We start from the raw sequence: 14138 nt of genomic DNA, 5'->3' as shown, positions 1-14138 counted from the left end.
AAGGTAAGTGAAACCCACCCCTGGGAAGGATACTGTAAAATCTCCATTCCCTCCTCACTCCAGGGGAAGGATACTGCAAAATCCCCATTTCCTCCCAATCAGCTGGGACTTGGGAAGCAGAGAATAGACAGGGGCGGGGCCAATCAGAGATGGTATTTACCGGTCCTCCAGACTTCTCAAAATTTCCACTACCGGTTCTCCAGAATTGGTCAGAACCTGCTGCACCCCCCTCTGATTGGGATGCTCCAAAGGTCGTAACTGTGAAAAAGCGAAAAAAACCACATTTTTCAGTGCTGTTGCATCTTTGAATAGTCACTAAACAAGCTGTTGTGAGTTGTGGACAACCTGCAGAACCTTGAATGGGATGAACTGAACTGACTTTATGAATGGAAAATTCAGATACTGAGAGTTACTGAAAAAAGACGGATTTATCTCCTTAGTTTGTATTTTACTTTTTTTTTTTTTTTTTGGCATATTCAGACCGTTACCCATGAACCAATAATCCTTACTAGAAATTAGCCCCATCGAACACGAGTAGCTGAAAACAAGCTGATGTCCCTCAAGCTTCTTCATTCCATTGGAGGCAGATCCATAATTAGAAAGACCTTCTGTGGGAGGTTGGCAGGAATTGCTATCAAGGGGACTCAAGCAGACTGTTTATCCACGTGGCTCAGAGGTCAGCTGGGGTTTACCAAACTTGAATCTGAATCAAGAAGCCCAACGTGATGTCCACGCAGAGCAAATTTGATGTGAAAGTACATTAGATACGGTCTAATGTTGCGGCTCGTCTATGTAACCTCAATATGAATGTCATCTCGCGAATGAATCCAGTGCAATAACTGCAGATTATATTCTCCATGTGATGTTTTTCCTACATTCATTGGCTTAATATAGCCTTGCAAAACAAAAAACAAAAAAAAAGCACAAAAAAAATGTTATCCCACAATGTTTTTGGCCAGCTTGCTTACCCATGATAGATCATTTATAGCACATTACAGTCTGAATAACAAATAGCTTTTTCTCATCCAAGCACTCAAAAAATATCCCTGTTGGTTTGTCTTGGGAAAAATACTCACTTTGCCACAGCAGTTCGAATCCCTAGTGCCGCGTAACGGGGTGAGCTCCCGTTACTTGTCCCAGCTTCTGCCAACCTAGCAGTTCGAAAGCACGTAAAAAATGCAAGTAGAAAAATAGGGACCACCTTTGGTGGGAAGGTAACAGTGTTCCGTGCCCCTTTGGCGTTTAGTCATGCCGGCCACATGACCACGGAGACGTCTTCGGACAGCGCTGGCTCTTCGGCTTTGAAACGGAGATGAACACCGCCCCCTAGAGTCAGGAATGACTAGCACAGATGTGCAAGGGGAACCTTTACCTTTACCTTAAGTATATAAAATCTACGTCATTCCCCTGATCAGCTAAATTAGTTAACCTCCTCCCTAACAGACCAACGATTAGCAGAAAGACGGGTTAACTTGGGGCAAACAAACAGCGCCTTCTAGAAGCTTCGGATTGTTTATGCCCTTTAGCGTTATTATCCTCCGGGTCCTCTTCCTTCACTTAGCCAGGCCTTTGGCCAATGTCCCATCCCTAATCTCCCCTTCTATTTTCATTTGCAAACCCTTGGCAGAAGAGCACTCCTTGGCAAAGCAGAGTTGCGTCCCCTTGGTTGCTAGAGCAGGCAATTGGAAAGTCACACGTAGCAACATTGGGGGGAAAGGAATTGGATTCGCTATTCTTAGCTCAGGAATGTACACAGTGCCGTGTTGTGGTACCTCGCTAACCATCCCTGGAAAAAGCAAGGACAGCTCCGTGATGCTAAACAAACCTAGAAACCATCCCCAATGAATCCTTCAAACGGCGAAAGAATAATATAGGGAGGTTTCATAGCTTCCTCTCCCTCTGCTTTTCAAACATTAATCTTCCGAGGCAAGTTGTTATAGGCATGGAAAGTTTCAGCAGAGAATAAACAAGCCAGAGCCACTGAAGGTTGGGAAAGGATTAAGGTAAACAGAGCTGCCTGCCCCCATTTTTATTTTATTTTTTACCACAAACAAAAGCCATTAAAACTTGGGGAAATTTGCTTTGGGGTGTAGCAACCCGGTTGTTGGGTTTTTAAGCCTCTCCGTGCAATATATGCCGGTTATATTTTTGTATATTTCACTGAAGAATGGGGTGATGGGATGGAGGTGGGCTGAAGTGGGCTAGCAGCTGTCGTCCTCTTTAAAAAAAAGTAGAAGGCTTTTCTATGATCTGTTGTTGTTTTGCGGCGCAGTCGGAACCAAAACTGATGCATCGAGAAAGAAAAGCTAAGCATTGGGTGCATTTTATCGTGGGTGTACAGTATAGCTGAGTATAACTATAGAGTTGGGGGATAATGTTTGAGCAAACTTTGAAATCATGCGAAGAAAACAAATTCCTGTTTGGGACTGATCTGAAATCATCACTGGAAGCTTTCAAGAAGTGACTGGACTTCCATCGATCAGAAATGGTGTAGGGTCTCCTGCTTCGGGGGGGTTGGACTAGATGACCTACAAGGTCCCTTCCAACTGTGTTATTCTGAAAGCAAAGCAATTCGCAGAAAGAAAGAAAAAAAGATTTTCCCTATAGATTCCTAGATGCAGTTTAGTTTAGTTTATTGTGTTGTTCTGCAAAGTTGCATTCTTTAGAAATGACTACGGTTCTTTTGGGGGGGGGGATGCTAAAGAGAATTTTTAGAAAGTTTCTTCCCTATGAACATTTTTTTTTTTTTTTTGGCTTTGGTCTTGAATCCCTGATTACTGAAAGCATTTTGAAACATTAAAAAAATAATAATCTATTTTTAACTCATTGGGCTATTAGAAGCCTAGAACTGGAATTGAATATCCGGTTGATTTTGTAAGAGGAATGTGATACAGATAGTCCTCGACTTACGGCCACGATTAAGCCCAAAATGTTTTGTTGCTAAGCGAGGCAGCTGTTAGGTAAATTTTGCTCCATTTTTATGACCTTTCTTGCCTCAGTTATTAAGTGGATCACTGCAATTATTAACAGAGTAACATGGTTGTTAAGGGAATCTGGCTCCCCCATTTATTTTGCTTGTCAGAAGGTCGCAAAAGGAGATCGATCACATGACACCTGGACACTGCAAACGTCATAAATACGAGTCAGTGGCCAAGTGTCTGAATTTTGATCACGTGACCATGGGGATGCTGCTGCAACGGTCATGAATGTGAAAAACGGTCATATAAGTCACTTTTTTCAAAATTTTGAAATTTTTTTGTTAATTTTGAATGGGCACTAAACAAACTGTTGTAAGTCAAGGACTACCTGTAATTTTTTTTAAAAAACTTTCTTTGTTGGTGTAAGCAGATGTTTTCTGCTTTAATAATTTTAAATTATTTTAATTGATGTTTGTCTTGTGCTTTTAATAGGCTGTACACCGCCCTGAGTCCTTCGGGAGAAGGGCGGTATAGAAATAAAATTATTCTATTCTATTCTATTCTATTCTATTCTATTCTATTCTATTCTATTCTATTCTATTCTATTCTATTCTCCATTCTGTAATAGATGGACAATATTTCGAGGGGACTTTTGCATTGCACCCCGAAGAATTTTTGATACTGTCATCCTAAGACTTCTCCTTTGGATGCTGTTTAGGTCATGGAAGAAAATTCCCTCCAAGGCCTGTTGTTCAGAGACCAAGATTTTTCCTCCGATCTCCTCAAGCAGCTGAACGTCTTGAGACAAAACAGAATCCTAACCGATGTCCTTCTGTGCACAAACGACATTGAAATTCCTTGCCATAAGAATGTTCTTGTCTCAAGCAGTCCCTATTTCAAGGCCATGTTCTGTAACAACTTTAAGGAGAGCATCCAGGAAAAAGTCAACCTCCAAGGAATGGACTCCGGCATTCTGCATTCGATTATCCTTTACATCTACACGGGAGAGATACTCATGACTCCCGAGAACATTCTCAGTCTCATGGAGACGGCTTCCATGCTTCAGTACATGAAGCTCTTTGAAGCCTGTTCAGCTTACCTCCAGGATCAGCTTTCTCCAGAAAATTGCCTTAGCCTGAGAAGGCTTTCTGAAATCCTCCATTGTCAGGATCTTAATCAGAAAGCGAAAGCCATGGCTCTGAGGCGTTTCCCTGAAGTAGCCACTTCTGAAGACCTGAAAGAACTTTGCGTGTTAGAGTTGATAGACTATCTTGGGAATGACGAGCTTTGCGGAGAGGAGGAAGAGGTTTTTGAGGCTATCATGGTCTGGGTAAGGCATGACCTTCAAGCACGACAAGGCTATATTCAAGACTTGTTCCAAAAAGTGAGGCTGCAGTATGTCCATCCGACATTCTTCTTCCGCTTCATAGCCAATGACTCTCTCATTCAGTCATCCCCCGCCTGTCAAAATATCCTAGAACTTGCAAATAAGCAGATGTTTTCGCTGTATAGTGTCAGTGCCCCTGACGTCAAACCCCTCTGGCATGTTCCCCGGCGCTATTCGTGTCGGGAATTCCTCCTCTTAATCGGTGGTCGCAAAGACAATCAACAAACTACAAGAGACGTCTTACTGTATGATGAAAATACAAACCAATGGTTGAGCCTTGCTAAGTATCCAACCCGTCTCTACAAGGCCTCGGCAGTGAGTCTGCACAGTAATGTGTATCTTTTGGGGGGAATTCCTGTAGGTAACGGGAAGGACCAAGTTAGCAGTAACGTTTACATCTTCTCACTCAAACTGAATCAATGGAGGCTGATAGAGCCCATGTTAATGGCGCGCTATTCCCATAGAAGCGTGGCCTACAAAAACTATATCTTTGCCATCGGAGGCATCGGCGTGAACCAGGAAATCTTAAATTCCATGGAGAGGTATGATAGCATCTACAATGTTTGGGAAGACATGGCGAATATTCCCACTGCAGTCCTGCATCCTGCGGTATCTGCCAAAGACCAAAGAATCTACCTGTTTGGGGGGGAAGACATGATGCAAAACCCAGTCAGGCTAATACAGGTAATTCCCATTCTTGATCATCTCACCTGGGCTATCTCAATTGCATGCTTCCAGCCATGTCTGGCCTTTGGTTCAAAGTCTCTGAGCTACTCTCATGCTTTGCGAAAAAAATATCCTCAGCAGGAAATAGAAAAACCTAGCCATTATTTTGAGAGTCCATTGGGAAGCCATGCAGCGGATAACCAAACTCATTGGCTAAGCTGAAATTTCCATCTGCTGAAAACCACATAAAAATCCCCTTTTTATTTATACAGGCAAACATTTTGCTGTTAAGAGCTTAAGCAACAGCCACAACATCATTTTGCTAAGAGGCCCCGCCATTACTTGCCACATGCAATCCAGAGTGGTGTAAATATTGCAGGATGGACAAATATACAAATCCAGATGCACGTCAAAGGCTAATTTTGGGAACAATTGCAAATGTGAGTGCGTCTCAGCATTCCAATGTCAGTTTAACAAAGAGGAGGACTAGTTAGAGTGGTTGCATCCAAGGGCATCTACGGAAGGGACAAAAAAACCCCACAGAAAATGGTGGCTGCAACTGTGAAATAGGAATCCTGCCCCATTGTTCTTATTGGCTACAAAAGCCGTAGAGAGGCTGGTCCTTCAGGGATCAGTAAAATAGGGGTGGGGCTTCAGTCACATGGTTGTTTAGACCTAACCTACCTCACCATCCCTAACTCCATTATACTTAGAGCAGGGGTGAAATGCTCCCGGTAGCGATGGAGGCGAGTGGTTCGGAGAACCGGTAGCAGAAATCCTTGCCGCCCTCCCCCCCATGCCCAGCTGAACCGCACAATCATCAGAGGCTTTTTTTTTTTACTTTTAAAAGCATTTTTTCTACAACCTCTTCGGCCGAAAAAATGCTTTTAAAAGTAAAAAAAAAAGTCTCTGATGATCGCGCGGCTCAGCTGGGATCGTCAAAGGGTTTTAAAAGAAAAAAACCCTTTTTTTCTTTTAAATGCCTCTGACGATCCAAGCTGAGTTGCCTGATCGGCAGAGGCTTTTTTAAAAAGCCTCTGCTGATCAGGCAACTCAGCTGGGATTGTCAGAGCCTTTTGAAAGCATTTTTTTACAACCTCTTCACCAAAGACGTCGTAGAAAAAATGGTTTTAAAAGTAAAAAAAAAAAATGGCCACACCCACCCAGTCACATTATCCACCCCCACCCCCCACCAAACCATGCCCACAGAACCAGTAGTAACAAATTTTAGATTTCACCACTGACTTAGAGGATCATCTTACCTGGCTTTCGAAATCCACAATTCAACCATCGCACCATGTCAGTTGTTAAAATACATTCTGTTTTATATTTACACACTTCTATAGCTGCAAACGGTTAGAAGTTAGCAAAGTAAGACCAAGTCAATATTTTCCTACCTGCTTCATGGGCTCATGAGTGCAACAGATCAATACCTTCACAGAGGCCAAGGGTCAAGCACAGGAAATCAACTCCATGATTTCAACCAGATTGGTAAAAAAGGGGGTCAGATTAGCTAAACTTGGTTTGATTTTCTTTCCAAGATTCTGGACTTCCAAGCATAATAAAGATGCCCCTGTGATTTTTCTCAGAAACAATTTGTTATCTGAGCACAGGATTTGTTCCTGCCGACTCAAATTTAAGGTTAGATTATATTTCACCAGTATTTTCCAATTTTAAACCTAGACTTCTCTTAAACCATCTTTTCTCAGCTTTGTGCCTTTATGCGTTTTATTTTCACTCCTATAATCATTCAGTGGCTATCCTGGCTGAAGTTTATGGGAACCGAGGATATAAAGGTGGCTGCCCCTTTTATAATATACAGCAATATGTTCAAATATTTGGTTTCATAAAAAAGCAATTTGCAAACTGTTTCTATACCAGATGTTCTTTTAGTCATGGGTGGTCATTTAAAAAAAAAAACCCAGAAAGTTAGGCAATTCCAGATGTCCACTGCAAAGGTTTTATCAGCATTGGGTAGCTATCATGATTCAGGTTTCAGTTAAATAGCTCGCAAGATACATTAACTGTTGACTTTCCCATTATGTTTATACAACAGCTAACGATGCACTAATAAGACGTTAAAACAAGCTCTGGCATTCCCTTCATTTCTCAACTGCTGAATGGTATTAAATTGTGTGTGCGCTTGAATCTTAGTTGACGCACACAACTAAGTAGTTGGGCACAGACACAAATGAGGATGGAGCTGAATATTCAAACACCATTCAGTTTCTTGTGCGTTTAAATGACAGTAGACATCTGTTGTAATAAGGGACATGGTGGCTCAGTGGCTAAGACGCTGAGCTTGTCGATCGAAAGGTCGGCAGCTCAGCAGTTCGAATCCCTAGTGCAGCGTAACGGGGTGAGCTTCTGTTACTTGTCCCAGCTTCTGCCAACCTAGCAGTTTGAAAGCACATAAAAAATGCAAGTAGAGAAATAGGGACCACCTTTGGTGGGACGGTAACAGCGTTCCGTGTGCCTTTGGCGTTCAGTCATGCAGTCCTTCATTTTTTCCAAGGCAGCCCTGTGGGCCAGATCTAAGCACCCCGTGGGCTGGATGCGGCCTACAGGCCTTGAGTTTGAGACCCCTGGAGTAGGGAATTCCATGTGCAAATCAACCCCAGGGGATGGAAATTGGTTGGTTGGTTTTGGAGCAATTACTCAAGTGAGATGTACAATTATACCTGCTAATTTGCTTAGATTTCCAGATCTGGATCCAAAATTTGGTGCCTATTTGCCAAATAGGTAAATGATTGTAGCCTATTCCCAAATAAATATTGTATATTTATTGTATGACTATGATCATGATCTATCATTATAGAAACACTGAGAGTTTAGGCACCGGAGACAAATTCCTTGTGTGTCTAATCACACTTGGCCAATAAAGAATTCTAATTCTATATCTTCACTTTTTTAAAAATGGCTTTATTATTAGAGATGCCTTTTTATGTCAAATCCCTCCATTTCATCTTTTTCAGGTGTATCACGTGTCTAGGAACATGTGGTTCCGAATGGAGACCAGGATGGTGAAAAATGTCTGTGCACCAGCAGTTTTGATTGGAGACCGCATTTTTATTGTTGGAGGTAACATAAATTGAGAATGGCTGTCATGCAGATGTCCCAAAATACAGCAATTTGTTTCTGCTTGGTGTTATAGTGTAGATTTTTTCCCCTTACATCTGGAGTGCCTGGCTATATCTTGTGGTGCTTATGCATGCCCCTTACAGACCTCTTAGGAATGGGGTGAGGTCAACAGACTGGACTATTGTAACGCTCTCTACATGGGGCTCCCCTTGGGGTTCACCCGGAGGCTCCAACTGGTGCATAATGCGGCCGCGCGGGGATTATGGGAGCGACGGGTAGCTCCCATGTGACTCCTCTCCTGCATGAGCTGCATTGGCTTCCGGTGGACTTCCGGGTGCGCTTCAAGGTGTTGGTGATCACCTTTAAAGCGCTCCATGACTTAGAGCCGGGGTACTTACGGGACCACCTTCTGCCACCAATTGCCTCCCACCGGCCAGTTCGCTCCCACAGAGAGGGCCTCCTCAGGGTGCCGTCAGCCAGACAATGCCGGCTGGCGACCCGCAGGGGGAGAGCCTTCTCTGTGGTGGCACCTACCCTCTGGAACAATTTACCCCCAGAGATACGAGTGAACCCAGACCTCCGGACTTTTCGTCGGGCCCTTAAAACCTACTTTTTTCAGTTAGCCGGGCTGTCCTGATTTTATGGTTGGTTTTTAAAATTTGATATTGATTTTAATTGAAATGTTCTAAATTATGGGCCAAACTTTATTAAATTACTTTTAATCGATTTTAACTTTTGTGTACAAATGTTTTATTTTGGCTGTTCACCGCCCTGAGTCCGAAAGGAGAAGGGTGGTATAGAAATCTGAAAAATAAATAAATAAATAAAACAGTAGACAGTTTAAGGTTAAAGTTTTGGAGGTTTTGGTATATGTCAGTGTCCATTTTTGGTGCCACAATTTTTCATTTAGTTCTCTACAAGAGAGAGCAGGAAGACCAAAATATGAACACAGAAGAGATGTACAAGAAGGCTTGTAAAAAAAAAAAAAAATACCCAAACCTTGCCCTCTATTTACTCTGAAACTTTGTGCCAATGATTCAGTGGACAAGTTTAAGCCATAAGCGTTTTGGTTTACTTAAGGAAAAGCACAAACATTTCATCTAATTTCAAACATAATTCATTTTCCTTTAAAGCAAAGAGATTTACTACCGATAAATTTTCAGTTACTGAGTAAGTATGTCATAACAACATCAAGTTGTTCCTGGCTTATCGAGCAATTGGAACTGGGGGGGTGGGAAATTCTCAATAATAACAAACAGATTTTTGATATTTTTCAAAAAGCATCTAATATATGTCAAGTTTCCCTTGAATAAATCAGATCAAAACAAGACAGCGTTTATTAACCGCAGCAATGTGGCACTTGGCCTGAATTAAATAGAGTTCTTATTATTTAGAGATAGTTTTGCAGGTCTGTTTACCAGCTTTAGATTAAATTCAATGGGATATTTTTTGGAAGTCACAATGGGGACACCTTATCATTCTTTGCTGATTCTTCTTTTCTTATATATATATAATTTTCTTTGAATTTATTTACTTACTTGCTTGCTTGCTTACTTACTTACTTACTTACTTACTTACTTACTTACTTACTTACTTACTTACTTACTTACTTACTTACTGGTTCGATTTATATGCTGCCCTTTTCCAGAGACTGAGGGCGGCTTACAATGCGCTAAGCAATAGCCTTCACACTTTTGTATATACCTGCTTAGTAGGGCTTTCGGGCCCCCAATAAGTGGTGTTCTTTTTTATACAAAGTCAGCTTATTGCCCCCACAATCCGGGTCCTCATTTTACCTACCTCGAAAGGATGGAAGGCTGAGTCAACCTTGAGCCTGGTGAGATTTGAACTTGCAGTAATTGCAGGCAGCTGGTGTTATTTAACAGTGCTTTAGTCTGCTGCACTTCTAAGGCTCTTAATTACTATCTGCTCACTGACATCTTTTAGCATACCAGTTTGAGGTTGCAACCATCTTCTAATCTAGGAGAGAACCAACCTAGAAATAAATAGACATTTCCTAACAGCTAGAACAATTAATCAGTGGAACAGCTTGCCTCATGGAGTTGTGGTGCTCCAACACTGGAGGTTTTAAGAAGAGATTTGACCACCATTTGTCTGAAATAGTATAAGGTCTCCTGCTTGAGCAGGCTGTTGGACTAGAAGACTTCCAAGGTCCCTTCCAACTCTGTTATTTTATTCTGAGTTTGGAGATTTTTGGAAGACTATCCTTGATTTTCTGTGTCTGTTTCATCTTTGATGTTTTTATAGATATCATTGTAATACTGTCTCTTGCCTCTTCCGAAATTCTTCGTTAAATTCCTTCCTAAGATTTTTGTTTTTCTTGGCTTCAGCTTCTCTTTTCTTCTCTTGGCAATTTCAGGGGCCTGTTCTGAAATCCAGTCTGCTTTATTCTATTTCTGATCTGAGGTAGTTAATTTTCATACGAATCCTTAACAATTTCTTTGAGTTCCTTCCACAGTTTTTCTGGTTTCCTATCGGTGTGGTTCGGGACTCACTCTGATTCCAAACCTGATCATGTGACTCCAGGACATTGCAACCGTCATAAATATGAACCAGATGCTAAGCATCTGAATTTTGACCACGTGAGCATGAGGATGTTGCAACGGTTGTAAGTGTGAAAAACGGTCATACGCCACTTTTTTTCAAAGCTGTTGTAACTTTGAACGGTTATTAAATGAACTGTTATAAGTTGAGGACTATCTGTAACTGTTGCTGGCCTTCCAAGCCAAGCCGCAATATGATAAGACAGCATTGTGGGACTTGAAAATGGGGGCAGTAGATTCTGCTTAAGGTCTCTACTTTGCCCATACACTTCTGAACCCACCTCTCCAAATTGGCCTGGCCCTGCCTACATTTTTCATTGCAACCCACAACTAGTGTACAAAGTCTATTGTGGCGCTTGAGCTGAAAGTTTGCCCATCTGTACAAAGCAATGATTTGTTGAACTATTATTTATTTCAGGGGTCTCCAATCTTGGCAACTTTAAGACTTGTGGACTTCAACTCCCAGAGTTCCTCAGCCAGCTTTGCTGGCTGAGGAACTCTTGAAGTTGAAGTCCACAAGTCTTAAAGTTGCCAAGGTTGGAGACTCCTAATTTATTTGACTCAATCGTAGCTGCCTCTCTTCACATTCCCAGGACTGTCATATGGTGTAACAGGTCTGACTCCAAACCACACAAGGGAAGGCCATAATAATATGATTGCTGCAATGAAAAGAATAAATCAGAAGAACAGAGAATACAGTAATATTATTTGTAAGGGGTCATTTAGGCCACTGAGTCAGTGAGGTGCACCCGTAAGTTGGGGAGTGTTGAAGCAATATGGCAGGTGGTGCATCATGACCTAAGTCACACTAGGTGGAGTTTCCATTGCAAAACTCCTCCCGCCATCTTGCTGGTGATGACACACAAACTCTGCGGATGCCACTGCATTGAGTTTGATCCTCTGTTCAACACAAGATTCCAGCTAAAAAAGAATTCCAGTGGAGCAACTTGCTTTGTCAAAGTTTATGATGCTGCTAACTGGCCAGTTGAGCTCCCAATTCCTACTACTGGTAGTCCTCGACTTACAACCATTTGTTTAGTGACCATTCAAAGTTACAACGGCATTGAAAAAAGTGACTTACGACCATTTTTCACTCTTACGACCATTGTAGCATCCTCATGGTCATGTGATCAAAATTCAGATGCTTGTATTTATGACGGTTGCAGTGTCCTGGGATCACGTGATTCCCTTTTGCGACCTTCTGACAAGCAAAGTCCATGGGGAAGCCAGATTCATTTAACAACCCATGTTACCAATTTAACAACTGCCATGATTCACTTAACAACTGTGGCAAGACAGGTTGTAAAATGGGGCAAAATTCACTTAACAACGGTCTCGTTGAGCAACAGAAATTCTGGGCTCAGTTGTAGTCATAAATTGAGGACTATCTGGTTTCCATTGCATTCCATCCCTTCCATTCCTGCTGAGCCTGTGACTTATGAATTTCACAATTTTTCTTATTTTTGGTTTTCTCCTAGGATACACCCGAAGAGTAATTGCTTATGATACCAAGGACAATAAATTTGTGAAGTGTGCAGACATGAAGGAAAGACGGATGCACCATGGGGTAGCCGCCATCAACGAGAAGCTGTATTTGACCGGGGGGCGCTGTCTAACACCGGATAACGCCATCATGGACTCTGATTCACTGGACTGCTATGACCCTCAGACAGATACCTGGTGTACAAAGGGGAAACTACCCCATAGACTGTTTGACCACGGATGCCTCACACTCCAGTGTGTGCCTTATGCCAACTTCTTGGGAGAAGGGAATGGATAGAAAACGTTTTCCTAACTGCAGAGAACATGCTAGTCAACCTTTCCCAAGCCATCAAAATGGATTCAATGGAATAGGCTTGAGAAGGTTCACCATAACATGAGGTAAAACGTTTGCCTCATTGCCTCAAGCAGCAGATACAGGATTTGATTAAAGCAGCGTTTGGGGTGTGTTGGCATGGTACACTTATCCACAGAGATTAATCCTGGTTTTTCTCCATTAATCCAACGTCCTGGGTTCACACAGCTTCCTGAATCCTGGACTAAGCTCTTGCCAGATTGCAGTATAATGCAGTGGTGAAATCCAAATTATTTTACTACCGGTTCTGTGGGCATGGCTTGGTGGGCGTGGTGTGGTGTGGCTTGGTGGCCGTGGCAGGGGAAGGATATTGCAAAACCTCCATTCCCTCCCCACTCCTGGGGGAAGGATATTGCAAAATCTCCATTCCCACCCCACTCTGGGGCCAGCCAGAGGTGGTATGTGCCAGTTCTCCGAACTACTCAAAATTTCTGCTACCAGTTCTCCAGAACCTGCTGGATTTCATCCCCGGTATAATGTCTGCCAAATATATCGTACATGTTGCTAAATATTTTCACTTTATTCTTTAATTTGTTCCCTTTGTTCCCTAATTTCAGGAACAACCTGAATGTTTTTACGCAGAAGGATTTGCCTCGTATGTTATGTGCATATGAACTGAATGTTCTTTTTTTTAATTTCTTTTGGATTAAACAGATCCAGTGCAATTCTGAAATAAATGGATGTCAGAGACGTATAGGTGTGTCTGTCCCTCTCTTTTCTCTCGCTTGCCTTTTTTTCCCCCCTTTTCACAGCAAGCTTGATGGAAAGGATATCATTTTCACACTAATAAGTCCTAGCCGAATAGCAGTTTTGAAGTGGGTTATCCTTCCATTCATTGTTCAGAAGATGTCAAGTGAAAGAATGCTTTCCATCAAAGTTCCCAGCAGGATATTCAGTATCTAACACTTTTTATATATATAAATTTTATTTATACATTTTTTTTCTTTAAATACACACAGGTGCTTGGTGAACAGTGCATTGTCTGATTTTAGATTTACAAAATGTGAATAATAATTCTAAGATTAATAATAGTCGTTAAAATAATAATAATACTGATGATCAATATGCTTTAAAGACAATACACTTTTTAATCTTCTTGTTTAGAAGTTTAAATAATGATTACAGGTTGTCCTCAGTTTTCGACCACAATTGGAGCCCAGAATTTATGTTGCTAAATTGGACATTTGTTAAGTGAGTTTTGTCCCATTTTACGACTTTTCTTGCCACCGTTGTTAAGTGAATCACGGCAGTTGTTAAATCAATCACACGGTTGTAAAGTGAACCTGGCTTTCCCCATTGGCTTTGTCTTGTCAGAAGTTTACAAAATGGGATTACATGACCCCAGGACACTGCAACAGTCATTAATATGAATCAGTTGCCACGTGTCTGAATTTTGATCATGTGACTAGGGAAATGCTGCAATGGTCATCAGCGTGAAAAACGGTCAAAAGTTACTTTTTTCAATGCCGTTGTAGCTTTGAACGGTCACTAAACAAATGGTTGTAAGTTGAGGACTACCTATAGGAATTGGGAGCTGTATCACCTGTGAAGTTAATAGCATCATAAACCTTGGCAAAGCAAGTTGATCACGTCACTAGGGGGGATGCTGCAATGGTCATAAGTGTGAGAAACGGTCACAGGTCACTTTTTTCGGTCCCGTTGAACGG

The 14138-nt window shown here is 41.8% G+C and overlaps 1 protein-coding gene across 2 annotated transcripts; it reads left to right on the top strand.

The window, feature by feature from the left end:
• Positions 1–1754: 1754 nt before the first annotated feature.
• Positions 1755–13165, top strand: KLHL38 (kelch like family member 38). Of its 2 annotated transcripts, none has more exons than XM_060681849.2 (4): positions 1755–2003; positions 3637–4989; positions 7947–8052; positions 12095–13165. In XM_060681849.2, exons 2-4 carry the CDS (start codon positions 3640–3642, stop codon positions 12394–12396), a joined length of 1758 nt encoding a protein of 585 aa, XP_060537832.2. In that variant the 5' UTR covers positions 1755–2003; positions 3637–3639; the 3' UTR covers positions 12397–13165. The 2 variants fall into 2 exon arrangements, with proteins under 2 accessions (XP_060537832.2, XP_060537833.2); XM_060681850.2 differs by having other exon boundaries at positions 1791–2003; positions 3547–4989.
• The last annotated feature ends 973 nt before the right edge of the window (positions 13166–14138 follow it).

The sequence above is a fragment of the Pantherophis guttatus genome, chromosome 3, assembly GCF_059756535.1.
Source record: "Pantherophis guttatus breed Tessera chromosome 3, ASM5975653v1, whole genome shotgun sequence".
Taxonomy (NCBI): Eukaryota; Metazoa; Chordata; class Lepidosauria; order Squamata; family Colubridae; genus Pantherophis; species Pantherophis guttatus.
Note: the sequence above shows the minus strand (reverse complement) of the source record. Positions and strands in the feature narration are given on the sequence as shown.